We start from the raw sequence: 17,245 nt of genomic DNA on the forward strand, positions 1-17,245 counted from the left end.
TATTATGCTCCAAAAACAAAAAAAGCTCCTTTTAGCCCCTAAAGGGGAAACAACTTGTTCGATTAATGTGCCTTTCAGACTGATGAGCTCTGTTATGATTGACTGCCCTGCATTGTGCCTCAAAAAAACTATATAGGCCAAAACTTTATATATCTAAAACATGGATGGGTGGATATTTAAGCAATACAACACGAGAGGGAGTGTGTTATCGCCATAGATCATCACAGCCGTGATGTTATAGCAATAACACACAACCTCGAGTGTTCTGTTGCTTTTATACAACAGTTAAGTAAGAAATAAATAAACTGGGCCGTGAATGTGGCATTTAATGTGTTTCAATGTTAGCAGTTCCTTCCACCAAATTATAGTTCCTTAACAAGCAGCTTGATGCTACATCAGAGTAATGAGCTCCGCTCACTGGCTGCACAGCTGGCAGTTCATTCTCCAGCTCCACACAGACCAACTAACAGTTTCGGAATTTAGTGTAGTCTCATCTTCAGAGTCTGACCAATTCAGCTGTAGGTCAAATGTGATCTTAGAAGAATCTATTTTCTGTTCGTTCGCAAAGTAAGAAGTAAAAATGTTCAAATGGCTTGAGCGTCTCCTACAGCTGTGAAAGTCGTTGCTTAGCAACGGTGTCTCAGTGGAGTGATACAGTGTTTGTGAAAAAAACGTGATGTTCCGGCGAAATAACAGTGCAGTTAGAACGCGTCTCAACCAATCAGCTTGCGTGGCCAGAACTAACTGTCGCATAAATGTAAATATAAATGGACATTTCTACGTAAATTTGTGACATCACAAAAAACAATAAATTCAGTGGGCTGTTTTTGCATGTTGGTTTCCATGTATGGATGTATGTGTGTACTAAGGAATGAACTTTACATGCAACATCAAAGTGTTTTGTTTAAAAAGAAAGGGAAATTAATCTTCTATGATATTTGCCTTTAAGTTTTTTCAGTTGTACACAGCGAACACTTATATATTAACCTCATTGTGGTGAAATATGTAAGAGGGTTCACTCACGTCACTGAGCTGCTCATTGACTTTGCGGGCATGTACGTAGACCTGCATGTCAGGCAGGCAGATCCACTGGTGCAGGTATTTACGGTAATCAATTTCACTGATCATTTTCTGGGTGTTGCGGGCAGCCACCACATCCAGCATGTCAGGAGGCACGTGGATTTTGGCTTTGATCTTTTCCCAGTTCTGCTTGTACAGGCGCTGTTGAAAAGGATGGAGATAAAGCAATCAGAAATGGATCATTCCTATGATCTTGTAAACCACTGGAACATATTTGTAAGTAAGTATCATTATTCATCTTAAGAAAGGGACATGCCACTTACATCTAAGTTGAGTTTACCAGCCTTGATGCATCTGGCAGTGGCAGGGTCATCCTCCAGGCACTTGGGTAGACTGTAGAGGGACTTAAACTTCTCATAATCCTCCTTGTATTTCACCTGCAGAAATGACAGTATGTTTATTCTCGAATTCAAAGTGTCAGCTGGAATTGTGAAGAAGCTGTTGAATGAATTGGACTCACGTTGCTCAAGACGACCTTCTGCTGTTTGGCATGGACCAAAGCATGAGAGTCGTGAGGGATGCTGTAGCTCTTGGCCTTGATTCTATCCCAGATAGCGGAGTATGCTTTCTGTGGGTGAAAAGTTAATGCATACATAAACTTAGCACAACAGCACAGTCTGAGGCAAGAGCATGTAAGATATTTGATTCCTCAGACTTACCGTGCTGTACAGTTGCTTCAGGTTTAAGCATCTAGCATAGTCATAGGTGTCCAGAACAGTGGTGTACAAGTGCTTCTCCTTGTGGTACGCTTCTCTATAGTTCAGCTGTGGACAAAGTGTAAATCATGTATCAGGTTAAATGTGTAACACTATAAAACAGTTTTTTTAAAGATTTGTAAATACAAAATTAAATAATGAAATATTTAAAGACATTATTTAAATGTTTGAATTTCTGAAGACATACTTCACTAGCCCAGGTGTGGCCCAGTATAGCAGTCACATACACAGGAGTGTCTGTCACAATGGAGTAGTTGTTGAACTCCTTCTTACCCTCTGCCTTATACTTGATCTGTTGAAAAACACAGAAGATCAAAATTAATTATGTAATCTTTACTTATGTAGAGTACATATCTGGATTTGCAGTTTAGGAATACCAGGTCTTTAAATTGCTACTCACGTCACTCTGAAGCTCATAAGACTTCTTGGCACGCACAATTTCAGGTGTGTCCCACACATAGCAGCCAACGCCCTTCATCCAGTTCAGGTCATCTTTGTAGAACACCTAAAAAACAGATCAAACAATATAATTTTACTTGGTTTGATAGACGAGATATAGTGTTTGATTTGGTACAGAGGTTCAGGGATATCCTACATCACTCAGGATCTCATTGGCCTTGCGGGCGCGGATAGCGTCATTCTGGTCAGGGTGGCACGTCCACTGGTGCAGGTAGGTGCGATACTGCACATCACTCAGGATGTCCTGGCATCTTTTGGCAACGATGTGGCTGATCATGTCGGCAGGAATGTGTAGCTTAGTCTTGGTCGTATTGTAGTCCTTATGGTAGTCTCTCTGTAGTCATGAAGTAACATAAAAGCAAGGCATCTTTTACATTAAATCTTTGCATTAAATTATGTCTTTTACTTGTCTTAGGATTTCATGTCAAATCCTCTATGATGTGATGTCACAGCTTACCAGGTTCTTCATCTTTTCTATTTTACCAAAGTGGACCACCTCAGGAAAGTCAACCAGAGTGCCAGCCATGTAGTGACCCTTGGCCTTTTCGTGGGAATCGTGATACTTAACCTGAAAAAATCAAATGAACAGTCAAGTAATTATGCAAAAAAAGAAAAAACAATAGATAAATGATGCCTTCAGTAGTCTTATGCTTGATAATGTATTATACATGCACACCACTCACATCACTGACGATGTCTCTGCTCTTCTTGGCTACAGTAAGTGGGAGATATTGATGGTTCAGCTGATAACCAGTGGCTTTGGCTTCATCCCAGCCAAGTTTGTACAGTTTCTGCAAAAAAAAAGGAAATGTAACACAACAGAAACATTCTAAACCTTTTTGGTTTTTAATTAGAGGAAAGAGTGGAAGTGCTTTACCTCACTAATGTTCTTTGCAAACTCTCTGCAGTGGGCCAGCTGCGGGGTATCATCAGATCCGATGTAGTGACCCTTCTCCAGGTTGAAGGACTCTTTGTACTTCAGCTATACAAAAAGAGGAAATGGAATTACAATTGGGAAACACAATCAGGAAATGGAACCAGAAATGATAAAAAGTAGCATACTTTGGTAAATAAAATAAATAAATACAATTAAATTAAATATGAAGGAAAGAATTAAAGGGGAATTCCACAGATTTTTCAAAATTTCTGCTTTATAAATGGTTAAGATGTAGACAATGTCATTCAGAGAGGTTTAGTGTGAAATGCTCCATTCTAGGGAATCCTACTGAGTCAGAATTGTTCACAGTGGTGCTGGTAGGAACAAGACATCCGAACAGTTTAATGTGTCTAAAATCTCACAGAAAGCTACTGTATGAAAACTGCTTGATGTCAGAGATGTTATTTTACTATAGTTTTGAGATAATCATTTGGATGAAAATGGATTTCATAGTGAAGAGGTACATGCAGGATACTGAAAGAAAAATAGTTCCCAAAGAATTTTTTTTTCAGATTTACCACTATTTTACCATTTTCAACATTACACATAAAAACTCTGTGTAGGTTCACTGGTGGTTTCAGATAGTAAATAAAATGTCTATATTAATGCTGTAGTCATCATGACCCCTGGTTCCTATCACCACCATTGTAAAAAATCAGCAAGTCTCTTTTCTCTACAATGCAGCATTTCACATCTAAGCACTCTAAATAACTTTGTTTACATCTTAATATTTAATTATGCAGAAATTATGAAACATTGATGGAATTCCCCTTTAATAAAAGGCTTATATTACTTTTATAGATTTTCTGCAGTGATAAAATAATTTGATCATGTTAGGCATCCTTTATGAACAGCATTATGGTATAAGAATATGCTTAAACAATATGGTTGCCCAAAACAAAAATACCTTAAGCAGTCCAATGAAACAATCACGATTTATGTATTAAGAAGTGATTCCCTGCACATATTCTGAAAAAGGCCATTAACCATCAAATTTCAATTAATCTCAGGATCGACCTCTACTCTCCAGAGAACCTTTATCATTTCATATTTAGTGTTTCTAAAGACTAAATAACTTCACAAAATACTTACATCACTGAGATTGAAAGCGTTAACCTTGGCCAAGACAATTTCAGGGCGATCCACAATAAGGGTGAACTTGGAGAAGTTGTCCTTGGCATTTTTCTTGTAATGTCTCTGTTTAGAGAGAACAGAAGCAGGTGTTGGACAAGAATAATGAATTCTCAGTCTGAATAGTACTTGGGTCAATGAGAAGAATGGTGAGCACTTACATCATTAAGGATCTCTTGGGCTTTCCTGACTTTGACATGTTCAACACTATCAGCTGCCACCCATCCACAGCCGCGGATCCATTCCAAATCTGCCTTGTAGACGTTCTTGAAGGAGAAGATGAGAGTGGTTATTTAATTAATCTATTTTTAAACTTCCTATTATCTTGTTTAACATAAGTTTATATTTGTTATATAGCCGTCTCCAATTCTTAAATATAAACAGAGAAAAGGTTAACTAGACTTACATCACTGCAAAGATCATAGGCTTTGCGAGCCTGAATAACATCATTCTGATCTGGTAGGCAGGTCCAGTTGTGCAGGTAAGTTCTGTAATTATCATCATTGACCTGCATCTGACATTTCTTGGCTAATTCAAAGGCCAACATATCTACGGGGAGGTTGAACTTTGTCTTGGATTTGTTGAAGTCTTTCTTGTACAGGGCATCACTAGCGATCTTAGCAGAGTTCACAGCCAGCATCATCAGTGGATCATCCTGGATGCTTCGGGCACCAATATGATGACCAACTTGCCTACGGTAGCCTTCCATGTACTTGTACTGCACAAAAAAATGTCAGAGGTTCTTTTGTGGCAATAAAAATATCTAATGTGTAACATATATATAGAGATCTAAACATTTTAAAGAAAAAACTACTTACACGACTTTGCACTTTCGAGGTGCTGATGCACTGTTTAATAGGAACAGCATCTCCAGGCATGAAGTATGAGGTAGCCTTTGTCTTATCCCAGTCCTTGGTGTAGAGTGTCTAAGAAAAATAAAGTATAATAAATACATATTAAAGAGTAAATAAATAAAGAGTATCTTTGCTCAAGTCATTAAATATTTCATTGGCACTTGAAAAGATGCAAGGAAAAATTTGCACTAACTGGATGAGTATTCTTGGCCACTTCCCTGGCTGTTGCCAGCAGTGGGGTGTCCAGCATTGTGTATTTGACCTTATCACGGTGCCATGCCTCACGGTAGCTTGCCTGGGAGACAAGAACACAATTGTTTAAAATACAGGTTTAATACACCATTGAACATGACTAAACTAACATTTGTTGTCTAACAGTGATGACAAAGGCTTCCATACAGAACCTAAAATGTAATTATCACCTTTACAATCTGAAATAGAATGACATCGTTTTAGAGAATAGGATTTCTCACCTCATTCAGCACGCTAGCAGAATTCTTGGCACACAAAATATCAACCCTATCAAAAGGAACAGTGTACTTCTGTTCATCCAGCTTCACACGGTAGCCTCTCTGTAAAAAACAATCACAAAAAACATTTTTTCTCCTTTTGTATCTCCAAAAGTAATAGGCGCCGATAAAAATAGCCAAGTGTTACATATTCATTTTTTTTCAAAAGAGGAGAACAATTTTTAGGCACTTACGTCAGCCAGGATCTGCTGGGCATTCTTCACCTTCTTGACTTCTAAGCATTCATGCGGGCTCCAGCCACATCCTCTCAGCCACTCCAGATCAGCCTTGTATACAGCCTGTTCATCATAAGAAGAAAAATATTTACAACGTCACTAATCCAATAGACATCTTTAATAGTTCCTGCTCAAAAATTATATTAAAACTTTAGCTCACATCACTCCGGAGGTCATATGCCTTCCTGGCTTGGACAACGTCATTGGAGTCTGGCAGGCAAGTCCAGTTGTGCAGGTAAGTTCTGTAGTTGGCATCGTTGACTTGGATTTGGCATTTCTTAGCCAGTTCAAGATTCAACATATCCGCTGGGAGATTGAATTTGGTCTTGGATTTGTTGAAGTCCTTCTTGTACAGGGCATCACTAGCAATCTTAGCAGAGTTCAGGGCCAGCATGATCAGTGGGTCATCGTTGACGCATCTGGCTCCAATATGGTGCCCAACTTGCTTGCGGTAGCCTTCCTTGTACTTGTACTGCAAAGAGGAAAAGATAAAGATCATTTTGTGCAAATCTTAGCTACAAAAAAGTGTATGTTATTCTAAAAATGTTCTTGCAAGGCTTACATCACTAGCAATGTCTCTAGAAGCTCTGGCCTTCAAAACAGCGACAGCATCCTCTTTGATCTGGTATGCTTTTGCCTTCTGGGAGTCCCAGTCTTTAGTGTACAATTTCTGTTGACAGGACAAACAGCTAGTGAAAATCAATTAAAAACAAACAAAGAAAACAGTTGGAAATTTGAAGGGTGTGCTTACGTTGCTGACAGCAATGGCATTTGCTTTGGACAGCATAACTGCTGGTGTGTCTGGGTTCATATGGATTGTCGTTTTGTCTTTCTCCCATGCCTCCTTGTATTTTCTCTGTGATTGAAGAACAAAGAAAACAAGCACATCTGTTCACCAAAGGTAGTCATTTGTTTTGCATACAGTTCAGCGATTTTAGTGTAGTGGAACTAATACATAGTTGCTGGACATGAAACAAGAGAAAATTACACAAAAAATATTTGTGATGCTAAGACTATGAGCATTGTTTGCTGGAGCAATGAGAGCAGCTTACTTCACTTAGGATATCAGCATTCTGCTTGGCTAGAACAATGACAGGCAGGTCCACTGCACTTGTGAATGGGACTGTGCTAGGATGCTGTCTATACAGTCGGTCGTTGAGGACTCTCTGGGCATTCCTGACTTTAATAACTTCAACAGAACCTTGTGGCATCCAGCCGATTCCACGGAGCCACTCTAGGTCACTCTTATACACCGCCTAGGAAGACAGTTTAAAACCTGGTCAGTTGTGAGCTGATATATTAATGAACAGCAGTTGGAGCTTCTCAGAAGATGTATACTTACATCGCTCCGGAGGTCATAAACTTTCCTAGCCTGAACAACATCATTGGAGTCTGGCAGGCAGGTCCAGTTGTGCAGATATGTTCTGTAGTTGGCATCGTTGACTTGAATTTGACATTTTTTGGCCAGCTCAAGACTCAGCATGTCCACTGGGAGATGGAATTTGGTCTTGGATTTGTTGAAGTCCTTCTTGTACAGGACATCGCTAGCAATTTTACCGGAGTTCAGGGCCAGAATGATCAGTGGGTCATCCTTGACGCTTCGCGCTCCAATGTGATGTCCTTGTTGCATTCTATAGCCAGCTTTGTACTTGTACTGCAAGAATATAATGATGAGTATCAGCTTTGTTTTATATGTAAATTACTTATGTCTATTTAGAGTACAGACACTCACATCACTGACGATGTCCCTGGAGGCCTTGGCAGCTTTAACAGCAACAGCATCTTTCGGCAGGAAGTATCCTTTCTTAAGACTGTCCACGTAGGCTTGGTGGTAGTATTTCTGTAAAAAACAAAAACATTAAGGATGTTCAGTGGCTAACAACTGTATCATTTTGAAACTGATGTTTTTAGTCATTTACTGCAAAAGTGCCAATGCACTTACAATGCTGTTGTTGAGTTTGTTCTGCCTTCCTAACTCAATCTCAGGCGTATCTGGCATGATGTGGACTTGGATCTTCTCCTTATTCCAAGCATCAACATAAGCTCTCTGCAAAGCAGTAATGGTTAAGAATGGAGAAGAAACAGGATTGAACTATTTATGAGTATTAATAAATATATGTCCAACTGGACAATCATTTAATTTGTTAAAACATTAATATTACATCTATGCTTTTTCTCACTATTTCTTCACAAGAAAAAAAATAGAATAAAAACTACCTGGTCCATGATCTGAGCATTGGCTTTGGCAAGAGCCATTGGGATAGAGTCTGTTGTGCTGGTAAACTTGAAGTTGCTTGGATGCTGACGGTATTTCCTCTCACTCAAGATTTCACTGGCTTTTTTGACCTTTTCTACATCCACAGAGCCAATGGGAACCCAACCTGTTCCTCGAATCCATTCCATATCAGCTTTGTACACAGCCTGGTTTTATGTGAGAGAAAAGGCATTATTGCTTTCACCTTCAACTTTAGAGGTAAACATATATATATATATAGATATATATACTAAAAAGGCCTTGAGTTGATGGCCATGCAAAAAATGAATAAATAAAAATTAACGCACATCACTCCGGAGGTCATAAACCTTCCTAGCCTGAACAACATCATTGGAGTCTGGCAGGCAGGTCCAGTTGTGCAGATATGTTCTGTAGTTGGCATCATTGACTTGGATTTGACATTTTTTGGCCAGCTCAAGACTCAGCATGTCCACTGGGAGATTGAATTTGGTCTTGGATTTGTTGAAGTCCTTCTTGTACAGGGCATCGCTAGCAATTTTACCGGAGTTCAGGGCCAGAATGATCAGTGGGTCATCCTTGACGCTTCGAGCTCCAATGTGATGTCCTTGTTGCATTCTATAGCCAGCTTTGTACTTGTACTGCAAGAATATAATGATGAGTATCAGCTTTGTTTTATATGTAAAACTATACTATTGTTTTATATGTAAATTACTATGTCTATTTAGAGTACAGACACTTACGTCACTGACGATGTCCCTGGATGCTTTGGCAGCTCTGATGGAGACAGCATCTGATTTAATGTCATAACCCTTCCTGAAGCTGTCCTCCACTGCTTGCCTGTACAGTTTCTGTTTTTTGGTTTAAATCAAATGGTAAGTAAAACTCAAAATCAAAGAAAAAATGAGTCATGGTCTATAAACATATGAAGTAGTACTAAAGTGAGTACTAAAAAGAAACAAAATAACATTAATACTTGAAACTTACCCTGCTGTTCACAACAGCATTGGCCTTAGACAGCAGAATTTCTGGGGTATCAGGGTTAATATGGATCTTGATCTTATCAGCTTCCCAGGCTGCAATGTACTGACGCTGAAATGTAACAGCAAAAAACAGTATTCCAATGTTAAATTTGTGGAAGCAACAATATCAGGACACAAAGAATTAACTAACAAATTATGCAAAAACTAAATTATCTTCTACCTTGTTGATAATAAGTTTATGCTGATTTCATCTTTTTTTTCTAATTAAACGAAAACAATGAGGTCATTTTACCTGGTTCATAACGTCAGCATTTGTCTTTGCCAGGACCATGGGCATGGACTGCATGTCTTGTGAATATTTAAATATGTCTGGTTTCTGCCTGTAGAGGCGATCGCTGAGGATCTCTCCTGCTTTCTTTGCTTTTACGACATCAAGTGAACCGATTGGGACCCATCCAATGCCTTTCATGTCCTCAAGGTCAGCTTTGTACACAGCCTAAATAAGGAAAGGTCAATGTAGCTGCTTACCTGCTGAAAAACTGGTTGGATCAATATGAAGATGAAAATTATTTGCTATAAACTTACGTCACTGCGCAGATCATACACTTTCCTAGCTTGGACAACGTCGTTGGAGTCTGGCAGGCAGGTCCAGTTGTGCAGGTAAGTTCTGTAATTGGCATCATTGACTTGGATCTGGTTCTTCTTTGCCAGTTCAAATGCCAGCATGTCCACTGGGAGGTTGAACTTGGTCTTGGATTTGTTGAAGTCCTTCTTGTACAGGGCATCACTAGCAATCTTAGCTGAGTTCAAGGCCAGCATGAGCAGTGGGTCATCCCGGATACTCAGGGCACCAATGTGGTGACCAACTTGCTTACGATATCCAGCCTTGTACTTGTACTACAGTGAAATAGTTTGATTTTGAGCATCAGTCATTTATGTTTAACAATTGCATGGAAATGTGCAAGAAAACAATCGTACAGAATGTGCAAGACAAGTAAGTGCTTACATCACTAACGATGTCTCTAGAGGCTTTGGCTGCTTTGATAGAAATAGCATCACTGCGCAAGTCATAGCCCTTCTTCTTCGATTCTTCATTGGCAAGTTTGTACCTTTTCTGTAGGCAAAAAAACACACATATTTAAATATTATTTGTGCAAATAAGCATACATTGTAAAACACTCACATGAATTCTATGATCAGTATTCAAGACTTCAAGACACTATAAAAAAACACTCTTACCTCACTGTAATTAACATTGTTCTGTTTTGCTAGCAAAATGTCCATAGCATCAGGCATAATGTGAATCTTGGTCTTTTCCTTTTCCCAAGCTTCAATGTAATGTTTCTGTGGGAGACAAATGAAATCAATAAGAGGATTTGGGCTTTTACAAGAAATACTGGAATCACTTCAGAGCATCTATGGAGGTAAATATTAAAAAAAAAGAATGACTGATTTTAGTGTACATTGTTACTGTACCTTATTGCCAATCTCAGCATTGGCTTTAGCCAAGGCCATTCCCATGTCCTGGGTTGTGCTGGTGAACTTGAAGTTGCTTGGGTGCTGACGATAATGTCTTTCACTCAGAATATGTCCAGCTTTCTTCACTTTCTCTACATCAAGTGAACCAATGGGGACCCATCCCAGGCCTTGCAGCCATTTCAGATCAGCCTTATACACGGCCTAAGTGAGAAGCAAAATAAGTAAAATGAATATTAATGAGTTAAATGATATCACATCAAACCGGTCTGTATACACTGCGTGCTGTGTCACTCAATTTTTCTGTGTACAGACACAAAAGACGTACATACATAACAATATACTTACATCACTCTGGAGGTCATAGACCTGTCGGGCCTGGACAACATCGTTGGAGTCTGGCAGGCAGGTCCAGTTGTGCAGGTAAGTCCTGTAGTTGGCATCGTTGACTTGGATCTGGCATTTCTTAGCCAGTTCAAGACTCAACATGTCCACTGGAAGATTAAATTTGGTCTTGGACTTGTTGAAGTCCTTCTTGTACAGGGCGTCACTAGCAATCTTAGCTGAGTTCAAGGCCAGCATGAGCAGCGGGTCATCCTTGATACTCAGGGCTCCAATGTGGTGACCAACTTGCTTACGATATCCAGCCTTGTACTTGTACTACAGATGAAAGGTGATCAAAGCAATGATTAAAAATTTTCATCAGGTTCGCCCATGTATGTTTAATGATAATATAGTTATTATTATAAATGGAAAACTCACATCACTGATGATATCTCTGGATGCCTTGGCAGCTTTGATAGAAATGGCATCTCCGCGCAAGTCATAGCCCTTCTTCTTAGCCTCCTCATTGGCAAGTTTGTATTGTTTCTAAAGAAGAGGTTAGAAATTAAAAGAAAAAAAAACTTTGCCAGTAGAAACCCTGATTGTCTTATCAATAAAACAATGCTTGCACCTTACCACACTGTAATTAATCTTGTTCTGTCTTGCAAGGACCACCTCCAGTGTGTCTGGCATCATATGAATCTTTGTCTTATCACTCTCCCAAGCTGAGATGTAATTTTTCTGTAGTGTAAAACACATACATTTAAATACATTCAACCATAAATTAAAAGATGGATCTTTAATTAGAAAGGGACTAAATATATGCATATCTTAAAAGACTAAAAGAATCAGAGACTGCATTCATGCTTCATGAAACAATACCTTGTTCATGACTTCAGCATTGGCTTTAGCCAAGGCCATTCCCATGTCTTCAGTTGTGCTTGTGAATTTGAAGTTGCTTGGGTGCTGACGATACCGTTTTTCACTCAGAATCTCTCCTGCTTTCTTCACTTTCTCTACATCAAGTGAACCAATGGGGACCCATCCCAGGCCTTGCAGCCATTTCAGATCAGCCTTATACACAGCCTAATCATACACAGAAACAAAATTTCTATTTCATATTCATGAATTAAATTGACATGGTATTGCATGACGTTTGAAACAAATGATCAAGTTCACAAAATGTATTTATAAAAGACAGGCAAGCGTCTTAAAACACTTACATTACTCTGGAGGTCATAGACCTGTCGGGCCTGGACAACGTCGTTGGAGTCTGGCAGGCAGGTCCAGTTGTGCAGGTAGGTTCTGTAATTGGCATCATTGACTTGGATCTGGTTCTTCTTTGCCAGTTCAAATGCCAGCATGTCCACTGGGAGATGGAACTTTGTTTTGGATTTGTTGAAGTCCTTCTTGTACAGGGCATCACTAGCAATCTTAGCTGAGTTCAAGGCCAGCATGAGCAGTGGGTCATCCCGGATACTCAGGGCACCAATGTGGTGACCAACTTGCTTGCGATAGCCAGCCTTATACTTGAACTACAGTGGAAAAGGATGAAACGTAGAAAAAAGAAAAAATCTCAAATCGCAATTTTACAATATAACAGTAATTTACCCTTAAAGGGGCCATATCCTACATTTACCTGCCATTATATTTTTCCCTGAGGTCCACTTATGACATTTGTGTGCTTTTATGTACTGAAAACAGCCAAAATTTATTTTCCAATCTCTCCTAATTCTTTAGAATTAAATGGGGTGTTTATGTTACGACTTAAGACTGATGTATGTAAATGATCTCTGTTCTGATTGGCTGTATTGTGCTTTGATCAAAAAGCAATCTGGGCTTAAAAATAATGAACAAAAATGATGACTTCTGAATGGGCTATTTTTGCTGTTTAGTTTCCACATATGGACTGTATGGACTGAGGAGTAACCAGTGCAGTTTGAAACTTTAACCATGTTTACATATTACAACCTCTTTTGTTTTCAAAATAGCAGAAATTTCAGTTCTATATGATATGGGTCCTTTAACCTTTTTACAATATAGAGCAAATGGTACAGGAAAACTATTTAGCAAAATAATAAAAAAAAAGAATGGACATACTGTTAAGCTTTTAAGCTTTTCAAAGATACTGTTAAACGAGGATGCACTTACATCACTGATGATATCTCTGGAGGCCTTGGCTGCTTTGATAGAAATGGCATCACCGCGCAAATCATATCCCTTCTTCTTGGCCTCCTCATTGGCAAGTTTGTATAATTTCTGAGTGGACATTCATGAGAAATATTGTATTATGAACAGAACTTACAGACATCAATGAAGCAACTGCTTTGGAAAACTATATAAAATCTAATGAACATTCCTCATCAGCTAAGTGCAATACTGTAATTCGTGCATGACTCACTTCACTGTAGTTGACCTTGTTCTGTTTAGCATGGACCACCTCCATTGCATCTGGCATGATGTGGATTTTGGTCTTATCGTTCTCCCAAGCTTGGGTATATGTTTTCTGTCAGAATGCATTTAAGGAAACACATAAAACATTGATGTTTATGTTTAGAACATAATATCAGATGCAGGTTTTGATGTCAGTGCAACAGTTACCTTGTTCATGATGTCATTATTGGCTTTAGCCAAGGCCATTCCCATATCTTCAGCTGTGCTTGTGAATTTGAAGTTGCTTGGGTGCTGACGATACCGTTTTTCACTCAGAATCTCTCCAGCTTTCTTCACCTTCTCTACATCAAGTGAACCAATGGGGACCCATCCAAGGCCTTGTAGCCATTTCAGATCAGCCTTATACACAGCCTGTGAAATAAAAATAATAGGAAATGAATAGATAAAATATTATGTCCATTGATGAATCAGTAGATATACACATACTACTGTTTTATATATATATATATATAGAAAAAAAAAACAACTCACGTTGCTCTGGAGGTCATAGACCTGCCTGGCTTGGACAACATCATTAGAGTCTGGCAGGCAGGTCCAGTTGTGCAGGTAAGTTCTGTAATTGGCATCATTGACTTGGATCTGGTTCTTCTTTGCCAGTTCAAATGCCAGCATGTCCACTGGGAGATGGAACTTTGTTTTGGATTTGTTGAAGTCCTTCTTGTACAGGGCGTCACTAGCAATCTTAGCTGAGTTCAAGGCCAGCATGAGCAGTGGGTCATCCTTGATGCTCAGGGCTCCAATGTGGTGCCCAACTTGCTTGCGGTATCCAGCTTTGTACTTGTACTAAAAAGGACACATATCAGGTTTAGTTTACTGAAAATTTCTACATAGTCTGAGAGATATTTTTGCAGTTCCCAGTACTTACATCACTAGCAATGTCCCGAGAAGCTTTTGCAGCAATAACAGAAATGGCATCATTGCGCAGGTCATACCCCTTCTTCTTTGCCAGCTCGTGGGCAAGTTTGTATTGTTTCTGGAAAAAACGCAATAAATTTACTGAACTGATTCAAATAACAAAAAGGTATCTTCAAAAGATTTGGACATTACAGCAGCATGTTGCCCAAAATTCATAATAGCAATAATTGACGGCCTCATTTTGAATATAATCAATGAATAATAATTAGCTATCTCAGTGCTTATTTAATTTAAATGCTGTTTTAGGAGGAGTAGCTGCCTCGTACAGTAAAGTATTCAGTAAAAATGGCTGACCTCACTGTAAGTCACTTTATTCTGCCTTGCAAGGACCACCTCCATTGCATCTGGCATCATATGGATCTTGGTCTTATCATTCTCCCAAGCTTGGATGTAATTTTTCTGTCAGAAAAGAATACACTTTATTATACCAATAATCATCAGTAAATAAATAAGTAAATAAGTAAATAAATAAAAAAAACAAAGCCTACCTTGTTCATGATGTCATTATTGGCTTTAGCCAAGGCCAATCCCATGTCTTCAGTTGTGCTTGTGAATTTGAAGTTGCTTGGGTGCTGACGATAACGTTTTTCACTCAGAATCTCTCCTGCTTTCTTCACCTTCTCTACATCAAGTGAACCGATAGGGACCCATCCAAGGCCTTTCAGCCATCTCAGATCAGCCTTATAAACAGCCTGTGAAATAAACATAATAAAACATCCATTCATTTAAGTCAACAGAATGAACAAAGTGGTGTATGGGGGGAAAAAAAGTTTTAGCATGATCAACATGCCGAAATAAAAACTCACATCGCTCTGGAGGTCATAGACCTGTCGGGCCTGGACAACGTCGTTGGAGTCTGGCAGGCAGGTCCAGTTGTGCAGGTAGGTTCTGTAATTGGCATCATTGACTTGGATCTGGTTCTTCTTTGCCAGTTCAAATGCCAACATGTCCACTGGGAGATGGAACTTTGTCTTGGACTTGTTGAAGTCCTTCTTGTAAAGGGCATCACTAGCAATCTTAGCTGAGTTCAAGGCCAGCATGAGCAGTGGGTCATCCCGGATACTCAGGGCTCCAATGTGGTGACCAACTTGCTTGCGATAGCCAGCCTTATACTTATACTATCAAACATAAAAAATTGTTTCATTCATTTTGTGCATATTCAAATCAGTTATCCATTAATACACAGAAATCATTTATTGTGTCCCAATAAAAGAAAAACTTACATCACTAGCGATGGCTGTGGACGATTTAGCTGCTTTAATGGAAATAGCATCAACACGCATGTCATAGCCTTTCTTCTTTGCCAGATCATTGGCAAGTTTATATAATTTCTAAAAACGGAAACAAAAAAGAAAACCAAAAAAGACATCAAATCAATATTTCTGTGTGTGCCACAAGTATAAATTTAATGGATAAGCAAACAATTGGCTTACAAACATACAAACAAATGGTTAAAGATTACTAACCTCACTGTAGTTAACTCTATTCTGACGTGCAAGAGTTACATCCATCGCATCTGGCATGATGTGAATTGATGTTTTGTCCTTCTCCCAGGCGTCAGTATAGCTTTTCTGTGAAAGAAATATGCTGTTACATTTTTATAATTAAATAAATGAACAAAGTAATATTATTTACCAGTATATTTCTGTTGTGAAATACATACAAAATAAACAGCACTGACAAATGTCTGAGGCCAAATTTGCAGTTTTAAAATGAACAGCAAAACATTTCAATCTGTCAAGTAAGAAAGTATGAAGAATCATGCTGGCATATGTCAAACTCTCAAAAAAGAAGAAAATACATTGATGGAAATCCATAAACAAAGTGATTTAGAATCTTGCTCATAACTAGGTCTACAGTTAAAAAATATGTACAAGTTTAGATTCTAAAAGGATTGAAAAAAAGTCTAAAATGTCATTTTTTCTTTAAAGTAAGTGAAAAAAAGATTTTAACCAACAATGTCTGACACTAACATAATGCTATGACACTCAAAACTGTAAAAAATTCATAATGTGTTTTTAGCATTGTGATACCCTCATAAAATCCCAATTTGGAATATCTTCTGTCCACTGCAGAAAATAATCAAAGAAATCACAAAGATGTGAGCAAAGTACCAAATTTAGCAGCCTGTTGCCATCAAATTACCTTATTAATGATTTGATTGTTAGTTGCAGCTAGGACCAAGTCCATGGAAGTCATATCTTTGGTGAACGTGTAGTTGCTGGGATGTGTACGGTAGAGTTTTTCACTGCCTATGCGACCAGCAGTCTTTGCTTTCTCCACGTCCAGTGAACCAATGGGAACCCATCCCATTCCTCTCATGTAGTTATTGTATTCACTCTTATAGATGTTCTGTGAAAACAAACAACAAAATTAACAAAAATATGAAGTATGTTCAACCAGTTTGAACAAATGCTAACGTGTTTGTGTTACATTGTTAGCATGGCTAATAATAAACTGATTGTCCTTTAATTGTAACTTTAATATACTCAGTGGAGTTTAAAATCATAAACGACATTTTAATGAACAAGGGTTTTCTTCATAAAATTAGCTAACTCACATCACTAGCAATCGTTTGCATGTTGCGAGCTAGTTCCAAGTTCATAGCATCAGGCAGAACTGTGTAGTGAGCAATGTGCTGTTTGTATCCAGCGTAGGTCTGAACAGCAGTAGCATGCTTGGCCTGCACAATACTCAGCATGTCCACAGGGGAGTGGTATTTCAGCTTGGCCTTGTGATAGTCCTTCTTATACAGCTTATCACTTTGGATCTTGGCCACCTCCATGTAGTGCACCAGCAGAGGGTCATCCTGAAGACTACGGAAGCCAACATGGCGGCCTCTTGACTTTATGTAGTTCAGTTTGTACTTGTACTGTAAAATGTAAAAGGCAAAACATAAAATGTTAAAGAAACATACTGGATATAATAAAGCATTTAG

At 38.7% G+C, this 17,245-nt stretch overlaps 1 protein-coding gene across 19 annotated transcripts in view; it reads right to left on the minus strand.

The window, feature by feature from the left end:
- Window positions 1-17,245, minus strand: part of neb (nebulin) — a 63,577-nt gene that overhangs the window by 26,514 nt on the left and 19,818 nt on the right. For 15 of the 19 annotated variants that reach the window (XM_036565761.1, XM_036565809.1, XM_036565829.1 and 12 more), the window contains 50 exons: window positions 16,868-17,179; window positions 16,453-16,659; window positions 15,774-15,878; window positions 15,531-15,638; window positions 15,114-15,425; window positions 14,796-14,999; window positions 14,602-14,706; window positions 14,258-14,365; window positions 13,864-14,175; window positions 13,540-13,743; window positions 13,340-13,444; window positions 13,090-13,197; window positions 12,162-12,473; window positions 11,821-12,024; window positions 11,575-11,679; window positions 11,377-11,484; window positions 10,963-11,274; window positions 10,615-10,818; window positions 10,378-10,482; window positions 10,145-10,252; window positions 9,724-10,035; window positions 9,431-9,634; window positions 9,143-9,247; window positions 8,899-9,006; window positions 8,485-8,796; window positions 8,140-8,343; window positions 7,865-7,969; window positions 7,655-7,762; window positions 7,265-7,576; window positions 6,975-7,178; window positions 6,674-6,778; window positions 6,485-6,592; window positions 6,083-6,394; window positions 5,881-5,985; window positions 5,651-5,749; window positions 5,371-5,472; window positions 5,142-5,249; window positions 4,730-5,041; window positions 4,485-4,589; window positions 4,285-4,389; window positions 3,133-3,237; window positions 2,939-3,046; window positions 2,713-2,823; window positions 2,392-2,589; window positions 2,197-2,301; window positions 1,984-2,088; window positions 1,740-1,844; window positions 1,541-1,648; window positions 1,344-1,457; window positions 1,024-1,221 (listed from right to left, as the gene is read on the minus strand). In XM_036565761.1, coding sequence (XP_036421654.1) covers window positions 1,024-1,221; window positions 1,344-1,457; window positions 1,541-1,648; window positions 1,740-1,844; window positions 1,984-2,088; window positions 2,197-2,301; window positions 2,392-2,589; window positions 2,713-2,823; window positions 2,939-3,046; window positions 3,133-3,237; window positions 4,285-4,389; window positions 4,485-4,589; window positions 4,730-5,041; window positions 5,142-5,249; window positions 5,371-5,472; window positions 5,651-5,749; window positions 5,881-5,985; window positions 6,083-6,394; window positions 6,485-6,592; window positions 6,674-6,778; window positions 6,975-7,178; window positions 7,265-7,576; window positions 7,655-7,762; window positions 7,865-7,969; window positions 8,140-8,343; window positions 8,485-8,796; window positions 8,899-9,006; window positions 9,143-9,247; window positions 9,431-9,634; window positions 9,724-10,035; window positions 10,145-10,252; window positions 10,378-10,482; window positions 10,615-10,818; window positions 10,963-11,274; window positions 11,377-11,484; window positions 11,575-11,679; window positions 11,821-12,024; window positions 12,162-12,473; window positions 13,090-13,197; window positions 13,340-13,444; window positions 13,540-13,743; window positions 13,864-14,175; window positions 14,258-14,365; window positions 14,602-14,706; window positions 14,796-14,999; window positions 15,114-15,425; window positions 15,531-15,638; window positions 15,774-15,878; window positions 16,453-16,659; window positions 16,868-17,179 — 8,340 coding nt within the window. The remainder of the gene's footprint in view (window positions 1-1,023; window positions 1,222-1,343; window positions 1,458-1,540; window positions 1,649-1,739; window positions 1,845-1,983; window positions 2,089-2,196; window positions 2,302-2,391; window positions 2,590-2,712; window positions 2,824-2,938; window positions 3,047-3,132; window positions 3,238-4,284; window positions 4,390-4,484; window positions 4,590-4,729; window positions 5,042-5,141; window positions 5,250-5,370; window positions 5,473-5,650; window positions 5,750-5,880; window positions 5,986-6,082; window positions 6,395-6,484; window positions 6,593-6,673; window positions 6,779-6,974; window positions 7,179-7,264; window positions 7,577-7,654; window positions 7,763-7,864; window positions 7,970-8,139; window positions 8,344-8,484; window positions 8,797-8,898; window positions 9,007-9,142; window positions 9,248-9,430; window positions 9,635-9,723; window positions 10,036-10,144; window positions 10,253-10,377; window positions 10,483-10,614; window positions 10,819-10,962; window positions 11,275-11,376; window positions 11,485-11,574; window positions 11,680-11,820; window positions 12,025-12,161; window positions 12,474-13,089; window positions 13,198-13,339; window positions 13,445-13,539; window positions 13,744-13,863; window positions 14,176-14,257; window positions 14,366-14,601; window positions 14,707-14,795; window positions 15,000-15,113; window positions 15,426-15,530; window positions 15,639-15,773; window positions 15,879-16,452; window positions 16,660-16,867; window positions 17,180-17,245) is intronic. The other 4 variants (XM_036565880.1, XM_036565871.1, XM_036565863.1 and 1 more) reach the window with 4 other exon arrangements.

This window comes from Colossoma macropomum, unplaced genomic scaffold, assembly GCF_904425465.1.
Source record: "Colossoma macropomum unplaced genomic scaffold, Colossoma_macropomum, whole genome shotgun sequence".
NCBI classification, from domain to species: Eukaryota; Metazoa; Chordata; class Actinopteri; order Characiformes; family Serrasalmidae; genus Colossoma; species Colossoma macropomum.